This window comes from Macrotis lagotis, chromosome 2 (genome assembly GCF_037893015.1).
Source record: "Macrotis lagotis isolate mMagLag1 chromosome 2, bilby.v1.9.chrom.fasta, whole genome shotgun sequence".
NCBI classification, from domain to species: domain Eukaryota; kingdom Metazoa; phylum Chordata; class Mammalia; order Peramelemorphia; family Peramelidae; genus Macrotis; species Macrotis lagotis.
The window spans coordinates 313,742,126-313,754,619 of record NC_133659.1 but is presented as its reverse complement, the minus strand read 5'-3'; the positions used below and the strand labels follow the sequence as shown (position 1 = coordinate 313,754,619).

General features: G+C 42.6%; 1 protein-coding gene across 4 annotated transcripts in view; it reads left to right on the top strand.

The window, feature by feature from the left end:
- Positions 1-12,494, top strand: part of NTN4 (netrin 4) — a 188,178-nt gene that overhangs the window by 42,222 nt on the left and 133,462 nt on the right. For 2 of the 4 annotated variants that reach the window (XM_074226614.1, XM_074226615.1), the window contains exons 1-2: positions 6,411-6,515; positions 9,065-9,594. In XM_074226614.1, the coding sequence (XP_074082715.1) occupies positions 6,458-6,515; positions 9,065-9,594 (588 nt within the window). In that variant the 5' untranslated portion in view covers positions 6,411-6,457. Of the gene's footprint in view, positions 1-5,858; positions 6,016-6,410; positions 6,516-9,064; positions 9,595-12,494 lie in introns of those variants that run through there. The other 2 variants (XM_074226616.1, XM_074226617.1) reach the window with 2 other exon arrangements.

The window sequence follows — 12,494 nt, the reverse complement described above, 5'->3', positions numbered from 1 at the left end:
AAAGGGCATGAGTCAGACAGAAGGAAGCCTATGGAATTATTAGAAGGGAAAACTATGAAAACTGTGAATAGAAGGTCCTTAAAAAATAGAATAGAAGGTCCTTAAAACCTGAGTTCAATAACCTTATGTAACACATTTTTTTTTCAAATTTTGGGCCCCCAAATTAAGGTGCATCTTATACATGGGGAAATATGGTGATCTCATGCTTGTTGGCCCTAAAGGACAAAAACAGTGCAAATGAATACAAGTTTGGTAATAACTAGAACTGGTACGGGATGCCTTAGTGAAGCAGGGTTCTTTCCTGGAGACCATCAAGAACATGGCAAGTGAAAAGACAATTATGATTTGTCCTTCAGTTTTGAAGAGAACCAGTGACATCATGGGGTGTTGTCTTAACCCACTCATGAATTGAATTGAAGAGTTGTGGAAAGTGGTCAGCCTCACTCTCTTCCAGAGCCATCGACTGGTGTTGTCCTAGGAAGCAGAGAATGATGCTATGACAGGTAGAGGCAAAGACCTTGATGCAAATTATACACTAATACTTATTAACTCTGTGACTATAGATTAGTCATTTAACCTTTCTGAGCCTTAGTTTCCTCAGCTGTAAAATGGAGATATTTGTGCCTGCTGTACCTGCCTCACAGGGTTACTATTAAATTTAAGTCGGGGCGGTTAGGTGGCATAGTGGATAAAGCACTGGCCTTGGAGTCAGGAGTACCTGGGTTCAAATCCAGTCTCAGACATTTAGTAATTACCTAGCTGTGTGGCCTTGGGCAAGCCACTTAACCCCATTTGCCTTGCAAAAAACCTAAAAAAAGCAAACAAACCAAAATTTAAGTCATGTAATCTACATAAATTATATAATCTATATAAAGCCCTTGCACACTTTATAGATGTCAGTTCAAGCAGATGCTGGATGATGATGTGTAGGAAACATTGAAGAAGTGTTTGGCATTTTAGTGAGATGAGATGTTAGCACATTTGGAGCTTTCTTCTAACAGTCATAGTCTAAGATGCTCCAGAAACTCTCAGCTCAGTTCTGTATTTTAAAAAGGAAGTGTCTAAAATGGCTTTCAGTATAGTCCTGTCATAGTAACTCTGTCTGTAATAACAAGAGAACACCTTTTATCTGTTTGAACTTTGCTATATCCCATATAATTAATTTAAATAAGAGAGAATATGTACTACTTTTTTTTTCTTAAATAAGAAAAATATTGGTTACCACACCAGACAAGTCACATGCCTTTTCAAAGACTCTCACTCCCTTCCTAGGAATGAGCAGCTGTAGCCAGGAAGCACTACTATGAATACGAAACAGTGCCGGTGGCAAAAGGCTTAGGCAGAAGTTCAAGGACATTCCCAAGATGGTATTCCCAAAGAGCATGTAAAGGGCATGGGCCAGACGGAAGGAAGCCTATGGAATTATTAGAAGGGGAAAAGTCTCTGCTTTGGATTTTCAGATATCTCAGAAGGATTATAGAATAGTGACCAGGGGAAATTAAGACTACGGTGGATTGAGGATCTGGAAACCCAAGTCTTGATAATGGTATTTATTTTTTGAGTGATTATAGCTTGACCCACACATTTCTACATCTTCATTTCTCTGAAGACTGTAAAATCAAAACTGTTCCTGTCATTTCCCACAGATGTATCTTGTGAGGGTGACACAATGTATATCAAGAAGTATACTATTGGGCAGCTAGGTGGCGCAGTGGATAGAGCACTGGCCTTGGAGTCAGGAGTACCGGGTTCAAATCCAGCCTCAGACACTTAATAATTACCTAGCCATGTGGCCTTGGGCAAGCCACTTAATCCCATTGCCTTGTAAAATCTAAACAAAAAAAAAAAAAGAAGGATACTATCTATCCTTCTATTGTTATTCTTATTTTTTTCTGGAACATCCCATCCATTCAGTATTGTTTTCCACATAAGTGAATTTTTCAGATAACTTATGGTTACTGTATTGAAGTATTCATACATGAAATATTAGCATTTTGGTTAGGGATATTTCTTAAATGTGTTATATTCTCTCTATACACTTATTAGACAAGATATATTGAACATAGTTTAGTGATTTCTTGATATGAGTCAAAAATCACATCATACATGTGATTCCCCTTAAGGCTAGTGCCTTCCCCTCTGTTGAGTATCTGTTTGCATGTTGTTTATACATAGCTGTTTACCTCTTGTCTGTCCTGTTGGACTGTGAGCTCCTTGGGAGCAAGTCCTGTCCTTTGCCTTTCTTGGTATCAACCTGGCACATAGTATTTAATAAATGCTCTTAGACATGCTGACTTATAAAGAATATGGATTTTAGCGGGTCAGTAAATACTGATTGTGAACTTTCCATTTGTTCAGGCTCCAGGAAAAGTCTTGGAAATGCAAAGAAAAGCACAAGATAGCGCTAGTTCTCTCCCAGACTGTAAGCTTACTACATGTAAATCATTGGTATAAAAGACTTAACTTTCCCTCCCGTCTTCCTTGCCTCTTCCCCCATCCCCTGTCCCACTAAGCTAATGTGATCCTAAGCAGCCATACTAGATCTGTTGGAAACAAGAGAAGATAGTACCTCCTCTATAGACTATGTACTATATATAATATGATAATTCACTTCTGGGCTATTCTTGGCTTCATATGAGAACAGGTATGGAACTATGACTAGGTTAATGAACTGATTGTAAACTGTGTGAGAAAAGTTTCAGGAAGGTGAGAAGACTTTCTCAAGGACACAATTTAGTTTAAGTATTTATTAAGTACCCACTGTATGAATGGTAAACATAATAACCACTTAAATATTTATTGATTGATTCATCCCATTTATTTATTGATTGGGAGACAAAAAAAGTCACTGTCTTTGATATAATATTTGAAGGGCTAACATACAGAAATGGGTTTACTCTATATAAGCTCAGGAAACAGAGTATTTACCAACCAGTTGAAGTTTGGGGAGGCATTTTTTTTTGTCCCAAAATGTAAGGGGTTGTACTAGTTGACTTACTTATTATTGTAAGATTCAAATGAGATATTATATGTAATAACATATTACATATATATATATGTATGTATAACATAAAGCACCGCTGCAAATGTCCAATATTATTATGAGGTTCTGCTCTTCCTCTAAATGGATTTGTTCAAGTCGAGACTGGGTGACTACAGACATTGTCAAGTCTCTGAAGCATAGGGAGCATGAAGGGGGAGAGATCAAAGGAGATGGTGGCCAAGATGCTTTCCAGTTGTTTCTATGATCCATTATGTAAAGCCAATAAAAGAGATACACAGGGATATCTCAAGGAGTTATTGACACTTGTCTCTAGACAGAATTCTTCAGGCTGCTAGCTAAGCTTTTGGAGTTTTTGTGTCTTTTTATAATTTTTCCATTTTCTCCCTGGTTGTCACTTCTTAATGCCCTCAGTATGCCCGCATTTGCAAGCTCCTAATTTATTCTAAAGTTATTGCTTCTCTTTCTACTTGTCTGTGTAACAAGATAGGCAAGTTTGTGTTAGAATTTATAAGAATAAACAGGAGAGTTGGAGCTATAATTAGAGACTCTCCTGCAATCAAAGTGCATTATTTTAGCACAATGTTCTACCGATTGGGACTTGTTAGAGGCCACTTTTATTTCCTTTTAGGTCTTGGCCATGTTCCTGATTGAGCATAAGTGAACTCTGGTTAAGTGATGAGATATTACTATCCCTGAATGTTAAGTATGCTTTTCAGAACTCTCCCATTGATTCATAATTTACATTTTTAATGGTTTTTAATGGTCACAAAGTGCTCTACTAGACATTATCTCATTTTATATTTACTGTACCTCTAGATAACATACTCTATAAGAGAAGGGAAATAAAAAGCTTAATGACGTCACACAGGAAACAGCAGAGCCAAGAGTCTTTTCACTACATCAAAGAGAGACTTTCTCTGAGTCCATCATTGAAAGGAATCCATATCTTCAAAGGGTCATAGGAGTCAGATACATGTGTTGTTTTTGCCTAATGTTACCTAGTCATACTTTTCCTGAGTGACTTCTTCAATGTGAAAGTAGACCACATAGCCAAACATTTGACAAGAATATTAATAACTAGTATCTAAGACACTGATTATACCAGCAGTTACGCAAATGGTTTAGCCTCTGGAGGCCCCCCTTTACTTATCTGTTAAAGAAGAAGTATGGATTAGATGGCCTCTCTGACCCTTCCAGCTCTAATCATGTGACTCTATTTTAAAAAAGGTATTATTTCTACCCTCAGTTTTGTAGAAAGATGAGGCATGCATGTAAATAATTGTTGGGGAAATAATTGAGAATATACATGGGAGAGTTCATAGAGATATTAGAAGTTAGGAATGGAAGGGACAGAAAAGATTTCATCTAGGAGGAAGTCTGGGAGCTGAGCCTTGAAGGAAGGGAAGAATTTCAAAAGTAGCATTGAAAAGGGATCTCTTCAAGCTGTGGTAACAGGACCAGAACACAGGACTCTGGATGTAATCATGTGATCTGACTGTCGCTGGAGAAGGGAACAGAGCTATTATTGTCTCTCTGGTTTGGAAAACATCACTCAGGGCTGTAGAGGGTTCCATGAACTTGGGGTGGGAGAGAACAGAGAGGGGAAGTCTCGATTCAAATCAGTGACTGAAGTGGACAGCAGTGCCTGCTTTTGGATTTCTTTGTATCCCTAAGGCTTAGCAGAGGGCCTGGCTCATAGAAGACGATTAAAAAATGTTTTTTGACTGTCTAAAATTCAGTCTGTTCAAGTCAAATCAACATAGATATAGAACATGAAAACCTCTTTGGTCTTGAAGCCTTGACTTCTCGCTCTCATTCACTTCACCATTCCAATCTGTGGCCAAATCTGATTTCTACTTTTAAACATTGCTCATATTAGATTGTGAGCTCTCTCAGGACAGGGATTCTATTTTGCCTCTTTGTATCCCTAGTATTTGAGCACAGTGCCTGGCAGATTGGGGGGGGGGGGGTTAGTAAATGTTTATTGATTATTTAGTACAACAAAAAATACTATAGAAAGTCATGGTGAAAAATGATTTTCTTGTCTCTACACCTAATAGAATTGGGTTTAGAGGATTGTGGGAGTGGATTTCATTGCCTTTTCTGTGACTCCTCTCTTCGGTGTTGGGCCTTTTGTAATGGTTTTACATTCAACATGCCCAATAAACAAATTTAGAAGAGAGAGGTCAAAGAGAGAATGTCTGTAAAGTATCAGTGAGATCGGGTGAGTGCCCCAGCTTTCCTTTTGCTCCCAAATGGTTCTTGTGATATTGTATCGCTGCCCCACATTCCCCACCATTCCCTTGCCAGTGCTGGCCAATAGAATAAAGTAAGTGTGTCCCAAATGGATTGCCCCAACCTCACCCTCAGCTCCCTTGGGTGATATAAAATTCCTGACATGTCACCAGCTGAGTCAGAGTAAATTACCTACGTGTGCCAAAAGACACTGAAATGGACAGACACAACGAATGGGGCTTTTTTAGGAATTGTCTCATTTTCTCCAACACATTCAGAGGCACTAAATGGGCACGAATGACTCTGTGCCTCGTCCCCCTGCTGCAGTCGGGCTGCCATCTCAGGTCCTCCTTTGTGCCTTGGTCCCAAATTCTCCTCCGAGCTCCGCACTGCAGAGCCGTGTGTGACCCGCGGGGTTGGCGCAGGATGGTCCCGAGCCATCCGCCCCCCGCCTCGGAGCACCCGGTCTCCTTTAGCGTTTCCTCCAGCCACAGACAAAGCTGGGGGGGGGGTGAGCTGGGGGATCCCCAACACGGAGCCGCGCACACTGAGCAGACAAGTGGCTCTCTGGTGGCCCGGACAGCGCGGGGCTTGGGCCGGGGGCTGCCGTCGTCCGCGGGGGCCGTTGGCCGTTTGGGAGTGGGGGGCACTGCCCCCCCAGAGGCTCTAGCCGGCTCCTTCTTGCCCCCTTTTGAAAGCCCCTTCGGCATGCCCCGACCTGACGGGGAGGGAGGCAACTGCTCCTCAGGAATGTCCCAGGAGGAGGTGGAGGGCAGGTAGCTCCGGGGGGCGGCCCGCGGGCCCGAAGGGCAGCGGGGCGCGGGGAGCCGAGGCGGAGCCGCGCCGCGGGTGGAGGCCGCGGGGGTCCGGGGGGCCGCGGCGCTGCGCTCCGCCGGCTGTCAAGCCCGGGGGGCGGGCGGGAGGAAGGGGTGGGGGTACGGCGGGCGGGCGGGGGAGGAGGGCTGGCACCGGAGCGCCGCCGCGGTGTCGGTGCAATAAAAATGCATCCCGCGAAGCTGCCCATGGAGAGCGGCGAGCCGGAGCCTGCGGAGCGGCAGCAGCAGCGGCAGCAGCGGCAGCGGCGAGCCGCCGGGCCGCGGCCGGAGCAGCGGGGCGCCCGGGAGGCGGCCGCGGCGGCGTGAGGGGGCGATGCCCGGGCCCCGCCGGCCGCTCCCGCCGCGTGCCCCAGGGACCCGCAGCAGCCCGCGCCCCCCGGCCATGGGCAGCTGCGCCCGCCTCCTGCTCTTCTGGGGCTGCTGCTCGGCCGTGGCCGCAGGTGGGTGGCGGCGGCGCCCGCGCCGGCCCCCGGGGACCCCCGCGCTCCCCCCCGGGCTCGGGCCGGTTCCATGGCCGGCCGCTCCGGGAGGGAACAAAGGAGCCGAGGTCGCCATCCCCAGCCGGGGGGCTCCGGGTGGGGCCAGGGCCAGGGCCGGCCGGGGACCCTCCCTGCCCGGGAGGCGCCCCCTGCGCGCCCCGGAGCCGGCCCGGCTCTCCCCGCAGGGCGGCCGGGGCGGGGAGGCCGAGGTGCCTGGGACCCCGGGAGGCTCTGCGAGGGGGTCGGAGGCGGCGCCCCGAGACTAGGCGGCAGGCCGAGCCCCCCCCCCCCGCCCGAGCCTTTCCTGGGCACCTGTGCCCCGCTTGCTGCCACCGCCTCCCTAGGGACACGCTCCCTGGGTACCTGGCTCCCCAAGGGGAAAGCTGCACGGGATGAAGGTTGCCCTCCTTGGCACTTCCCGGCCACATGCCTGCTACTGGCGTGCAGCGGCGGGAGGGGGCGAAGCAGAGGCTCGGGTCTTGCCCAGCCAGCTCCATGGGCTGATGGGCCTTTGCCATGCTGCCTAGGGAGAAACAGCTTGTGCTCAGGGCAGCTTGTTTCCTCCCCTGCATGCAGTCCGTTTCATGATTCAGATTCAGCCAAGATCCCTAAGGACTGTCGGTTTTATTGGGCCTTCTTGACTTCACGTGGAGATTTCCAGGCCGAGACGCCACAGCAGTGGGCCGTGACCTTCTCTAACTCATTTTAAAGATGAGGAAACTGAGGCAGACGGGGTGAAGTGGGTCACAAGCTAGTGTCTGAAGCCCGGTTTGAACTCAGGTTCTCCTGACTCTAGACCTTTGTCCTATGCACTGGGCCACCTAGCTGCCCCCTTGCCAGTTGGCTAAAGTAATTGGGTGCCCCTTGTTTATATGGGCCATTCGTTTAAGGGCATTACGATTCCCTATTTTTTTCCTTGAAGCATTTCATGCTCTAAGATTTTGCTCTTTTTTTCCTACTTCCAAAACTAGTCTGCCTTTGTGTGTGTGTGTGTGTGTGTGTGTGTGTTTGTGTGTGTGTGTGTACATGATCACAAATGAACTTCAATAAACCTTTCCTTTTTTAAGGCCATATTGCGGCAAAAGCCTGTAAGCCATCAAAAGATTGTAAATAAATACCATAAGGCAAGTGGTTAAAGTCAGAAATGCTTGTACAGGCAGTATATGGCTTTCCCTGAGAGGTTGTACAGGTGAGTCATAGTACACTGTATATCTGTACACACCTGTCCAGAACTAACTCTAACCACTGGGGCTCAGAGGATTGGCAAACAGAGTTCAGGGTTAGTACCAAATTTAATAAGACACTTCAAAATGGTTCAAGGGAAGCCCTTTATTTTTGGTGCAAGGAAGCCTGAAGAAATTTGCAGTGGTTTATTATTTTAAAAATTGATTGATTTGCTTAGAGTATAGCATATGCAGAAAACCAAACTCAGTTTAAAGGATCTTAATATATAGTTAAAAGTGAATTGTAACTCATGGTTTTCAATTTAGTTTTTTTTAATTTATGGCAATGGGGCTAAGTGACTTGCCCAAGGTCACACAGCTAGGCAATTATTAAGTGTCTGAAGCTGAATTTGAACTCAGGTCCTCCTGACTCCGGGGCCGGTGCTCTATGCACTGCACCACCTAGCTACACCTTCAATTTAGTTTTAAGTAATTTTCAAACATTAAAATATATCAAACAATTGAATAGGTAGAGTTGTGTTTCTTTAAGAAGTGTTTTAATTTAGAGGTAATGTTTAAAGATGAGGGTAGAAGCTGCCAAACTGTAAACATTCTCCAGTAAAGCAAACAGGCATTAAAGAGGCTGAAGAACATGACAGCAGCATGTAAAATAAGATTTTCTACCATTTGGCAGCTTACCACCTTTTTCCTCAGTTGTATATTTACTTTAGATTAGAGATGCATTTAAGTCCAGACTATCTGGAGCTTTTGTTTTGCATCCCTAAAGAAGGTCCTTCCTTGCCTGTTCTGTTTTCTAAGCATTCAAATATTATTCTTGGTTAGAAATTTATCTCTTTATTGGATATATTTGTGGAAAAGTTTCAATATTTCCTCTGAGGCATTTACTTAGACTTGCTTGGCAATGTTTTGTTCTGTATTTGAATGACCAAATTACTTTTGTGATGATTTTGTGAAATGATTCAATTTCTCTTGTGATATGTAATTCACAGGGTCTTTGAAGATAAATAATGATACATCAAATATAGAGGGGAGGAAGTATTAAGGGCCAATAACTCTCATCCTTCCCCTTGCTCTTTCTTCCCTTCTCATCTCCCCCCAAGTCCTCCCAGGAATTTTTTTTCTCTTGAGCTAAATTTTACATCTAAATATCAAAACAAAGCACATAAAGGAAATGTAGGGCACTCTGCCAGCTCCCTTTGGATGGTATTTTCCTTTGACTCACAGATCAGACCAACTGATGTTGCCCCCTATAAGTTTATTGGGTTAGTAGAGCAGCTTTCTAGATGGGTTGGTTTCAAATAACACGTGCCCTATTCCTCTTCTTAGGATTGAGTGGTGTCACTGGAATAAGTTCCCACTGTGAAAAGGCATGTAACCCTCGGATGGGAAATTTGGCTCTTGGGAGGAGACTCTGGGCAGATTCCACCTGTGGCTGGAACTCCACGGAGCTGTACTGCTCCTATAGTGAAAATGCTGATGGGACTTGCAGACCGCCCAAGTGTGACAAGTGCAATGCTGCACACCCTCACCTGGCTCACCTGCCCTCTTCCATGGCAGACTCATCCTTCCGGTTTCCCCGTACTTGGTGGCAATCAGCCGAAGATGCTCATAGGGAGAAGATTCAGCTGGACCTGGAGACTGCATTTTATTTCACTCACCTGATTATGGTGTTTAAGTCACCTAGACCAGCAGTGATGGTTCTAGAGCGATCACAAGATTTTGGGAAAACTTGGAAACCTTACAAGTATTTTGCCACCAACTGCTCTGCTACCTTTGGCCTAGAGGATGATGTTTTTGAGAAAGGAGCCATTTGTACCTCCAGATACTCCAGTTCCTTTCCCTGTACCCGAGGAGAGGTAAGAACACTTAATTCTACATAGTAAATAAAATAAAAAACTTGAACGAGTACATGTACACACACACACACACACACACACACAATGAGTGGCACCATATTTAAACTATGAATGTATTTATATCCAAGAATTTTAATAGCACAAATAAAAACCAGTGTTTATTTTTCCCACTTAGCTTCTATAAATTTTTTCCCTAAATTTAAATGAGTGATTATTTCTAATGCACATGGAGTATTAGATTTTTCAAACAAAGAAAGAGATTTAAAGTACTTTATTTTTTAAAAATAACAGCAGCTCTCTACATGTTTTTTTAAGACAGTAGTTTCTATTGATTACATCAACAGAATGACCTAGTGTGTTTCTAAAAGGGGTATGAATTGACTGAGACACTCTGTTCTTGGACCTTTTGCAAACATCTTCCTTATTCTGGTAACATAAATAGGAAGTAAATAAAAACAAAGCTAACAAGGGGAAGAAGATACATGTTTGTTAGAAGAATAACATTGTCTGACAATGGAGTCATACTGTTAAGATTGCAAGACTCTTGCAAATACTGGATAGAACATAACAAAAAAAAGCAGCTTTTATTTTTAAAATATTTTCATTTTGAGAAGCTTCTAGGAATGACACAAACTTTCTTTTTTGCGTATATCTTAATTTCAAGTCAATAACATGGTCCAAAAATTGCTTGGGAGGGAGCATAGTACTGTGGAAAGATTGTTTGATCTGGTATCTGAGGGCCTGTATTCAAATATGGACTCTGTGACTAACCCTGGAACTTAATTAGCATCCATTCATTTAATTAACTTTGTTAGGTACATACCCAGTTTCTGTATGGATTTTTTTTCTTTATTCCTCTGTTTCTGGTCTGTGTTATCTTGAAATGTGGATAAGAATTAATCTGCTTCACTCAGTGAGATGTCCCACAGAAATGTTTCAAAATCCGTTTATGCAATATGTGAGAACTCTTTAAAAATGTGCTCTGAAAAAGAACACCAAGAAAAGGAAATGGAAATAGATTATCAAGATGAACAGTAGCAACATACTTTGAATATGATAGGTACCTAAATGTTGACTCCAGAAGACAAAAGAGGGAAAGACAATCATTCCATCTGGGACATAAGTTAATTTTCATTAGCAGTTCATTTTTTTGTGACCAATTAATAGATATATGCCTGCTCAACAGAAAACTTACTTCAAGGAACTAGGATATTTTTAGTATATATATATATATATATATATATATATATATATATATATATATATATATATATATATATATATATTTTCCTTCCATTGATACTGATAAGTAAACTGTCTTCCAGAATTTTTGCGTTGAAAAGGACTTCATCATGTAACCAAGCTAGTGAGGATCCTTTCATAATTTTGCAAGCCTGGTCCTCAGGCAGCAGACAGCTAGTCCATCACCAAGTGTGAGTTGGAAGCCTCTCCAGTTCAGTAGGACTTGCCTTAGCTTGTGCTCTGCACATTCTTCAGGAATGCAAGGTTACCTCCATGCCAGCAGGAGGCATTAGAATAGTCAGCTTCTACTATTTTAAGCCAGGATCATATTTATTTTCACCATTGTTTGCACTTAATTACAGATGTAGGGACATAATTTTGGTTGAAATTGTAGTTTTAACACTCTTATTACCTTATAGAATACAGTTTTATTTTTCTTTTCAATTTAATTGCAATTAAATTTCAGTTGCAAACACTAAATATTCTCTAGGCAATTATTCCCAACCATATACAAAACCATTATAAAGTTATTTACATCCTCTCTCTGACTTTGGAATGTAAAGTTGTGTTGTGCTAGCAAATAGGTTTGTAGTAGAGTTTTGTAAGCAGTGGGTTTTTTGTTTTGTTTTGTTTTGTTTTGCTTGCCTGAGTATATAAAGTGAACAGTCCTTCAAATCTTGCTTAATAGAGGGAAATGCAAATTTTAGTCATTGGTATTATATCAGCCACCTAGAGAAAGATATAGAAAGCTACAGTCCACGTTTGCAGACACAGAAGTGGAAGAGATAGTAAATATGGTGGGAGATTAAATCACAAGTCAAAAGGTCTTAATAGAATAGGATATTAGGCTCACATTAAAATGACACGTTAAGGGGGCGGCTAGGTGGTGCAGTGGATAGAGCATTGGCCCTGGAGTCAGGAGGACCTGAGCTCAAATCTGGCCTCAGACACTTAATAATGACCTAGCTGTGTGGCCTTGGGCAAGCCACTTAACCCCATTGCTTTGCAAAAAAAACAAAAAAAAAAACTTTAAAAAATGACACGTTAAGTTAAAAATCCTAAAATTAATAGGTATTGAAGGCCCCTTCTTCAGTACAATGTTAAACCTGTCCAATAATTAATATTATTTGTAGTGAATGAAGACAAAAAGCATTCCCGGTAAGTATAGAAGCAAAGTGATGTCCTCTCTCCCACTGTGTCATGGGACAGTCCTAGAAGTGCTGGCTCTACCTAGAAGAAAAGTCATTGGAATTATAGAGCATTTTAAAAATGGAAATAAAAGGGTCCTGGTTTATCAAGTGCATGATGATTTATTTTGAAAACCCTAAAGAAATAACCAAGAACTAATTAAGCAATAAAGGAGCAAGATCTAAAAATAAATCCACAAAAAATAATCAGTACTTACTAATATAATCTCAACAGACTGGAGATAGAGGCCCTGGGTTAAAATCCAGGAATTCAATATCAGGAAAGCTTGAATTCAAATCTGGTCTTAGACCCTTGCTGTCTCCTTACATTCTGTTTGCCTCAGTTGTTGTCTCATGTGTAAAAAAGGAATAATGACAGCACCTACCTTCCCAAGGTCATTGTGAGGATTCAATCAGTTCATATTTGTCTAACATGTAGCAGAGTGCCTGAAACATAATAAGCATTATAAA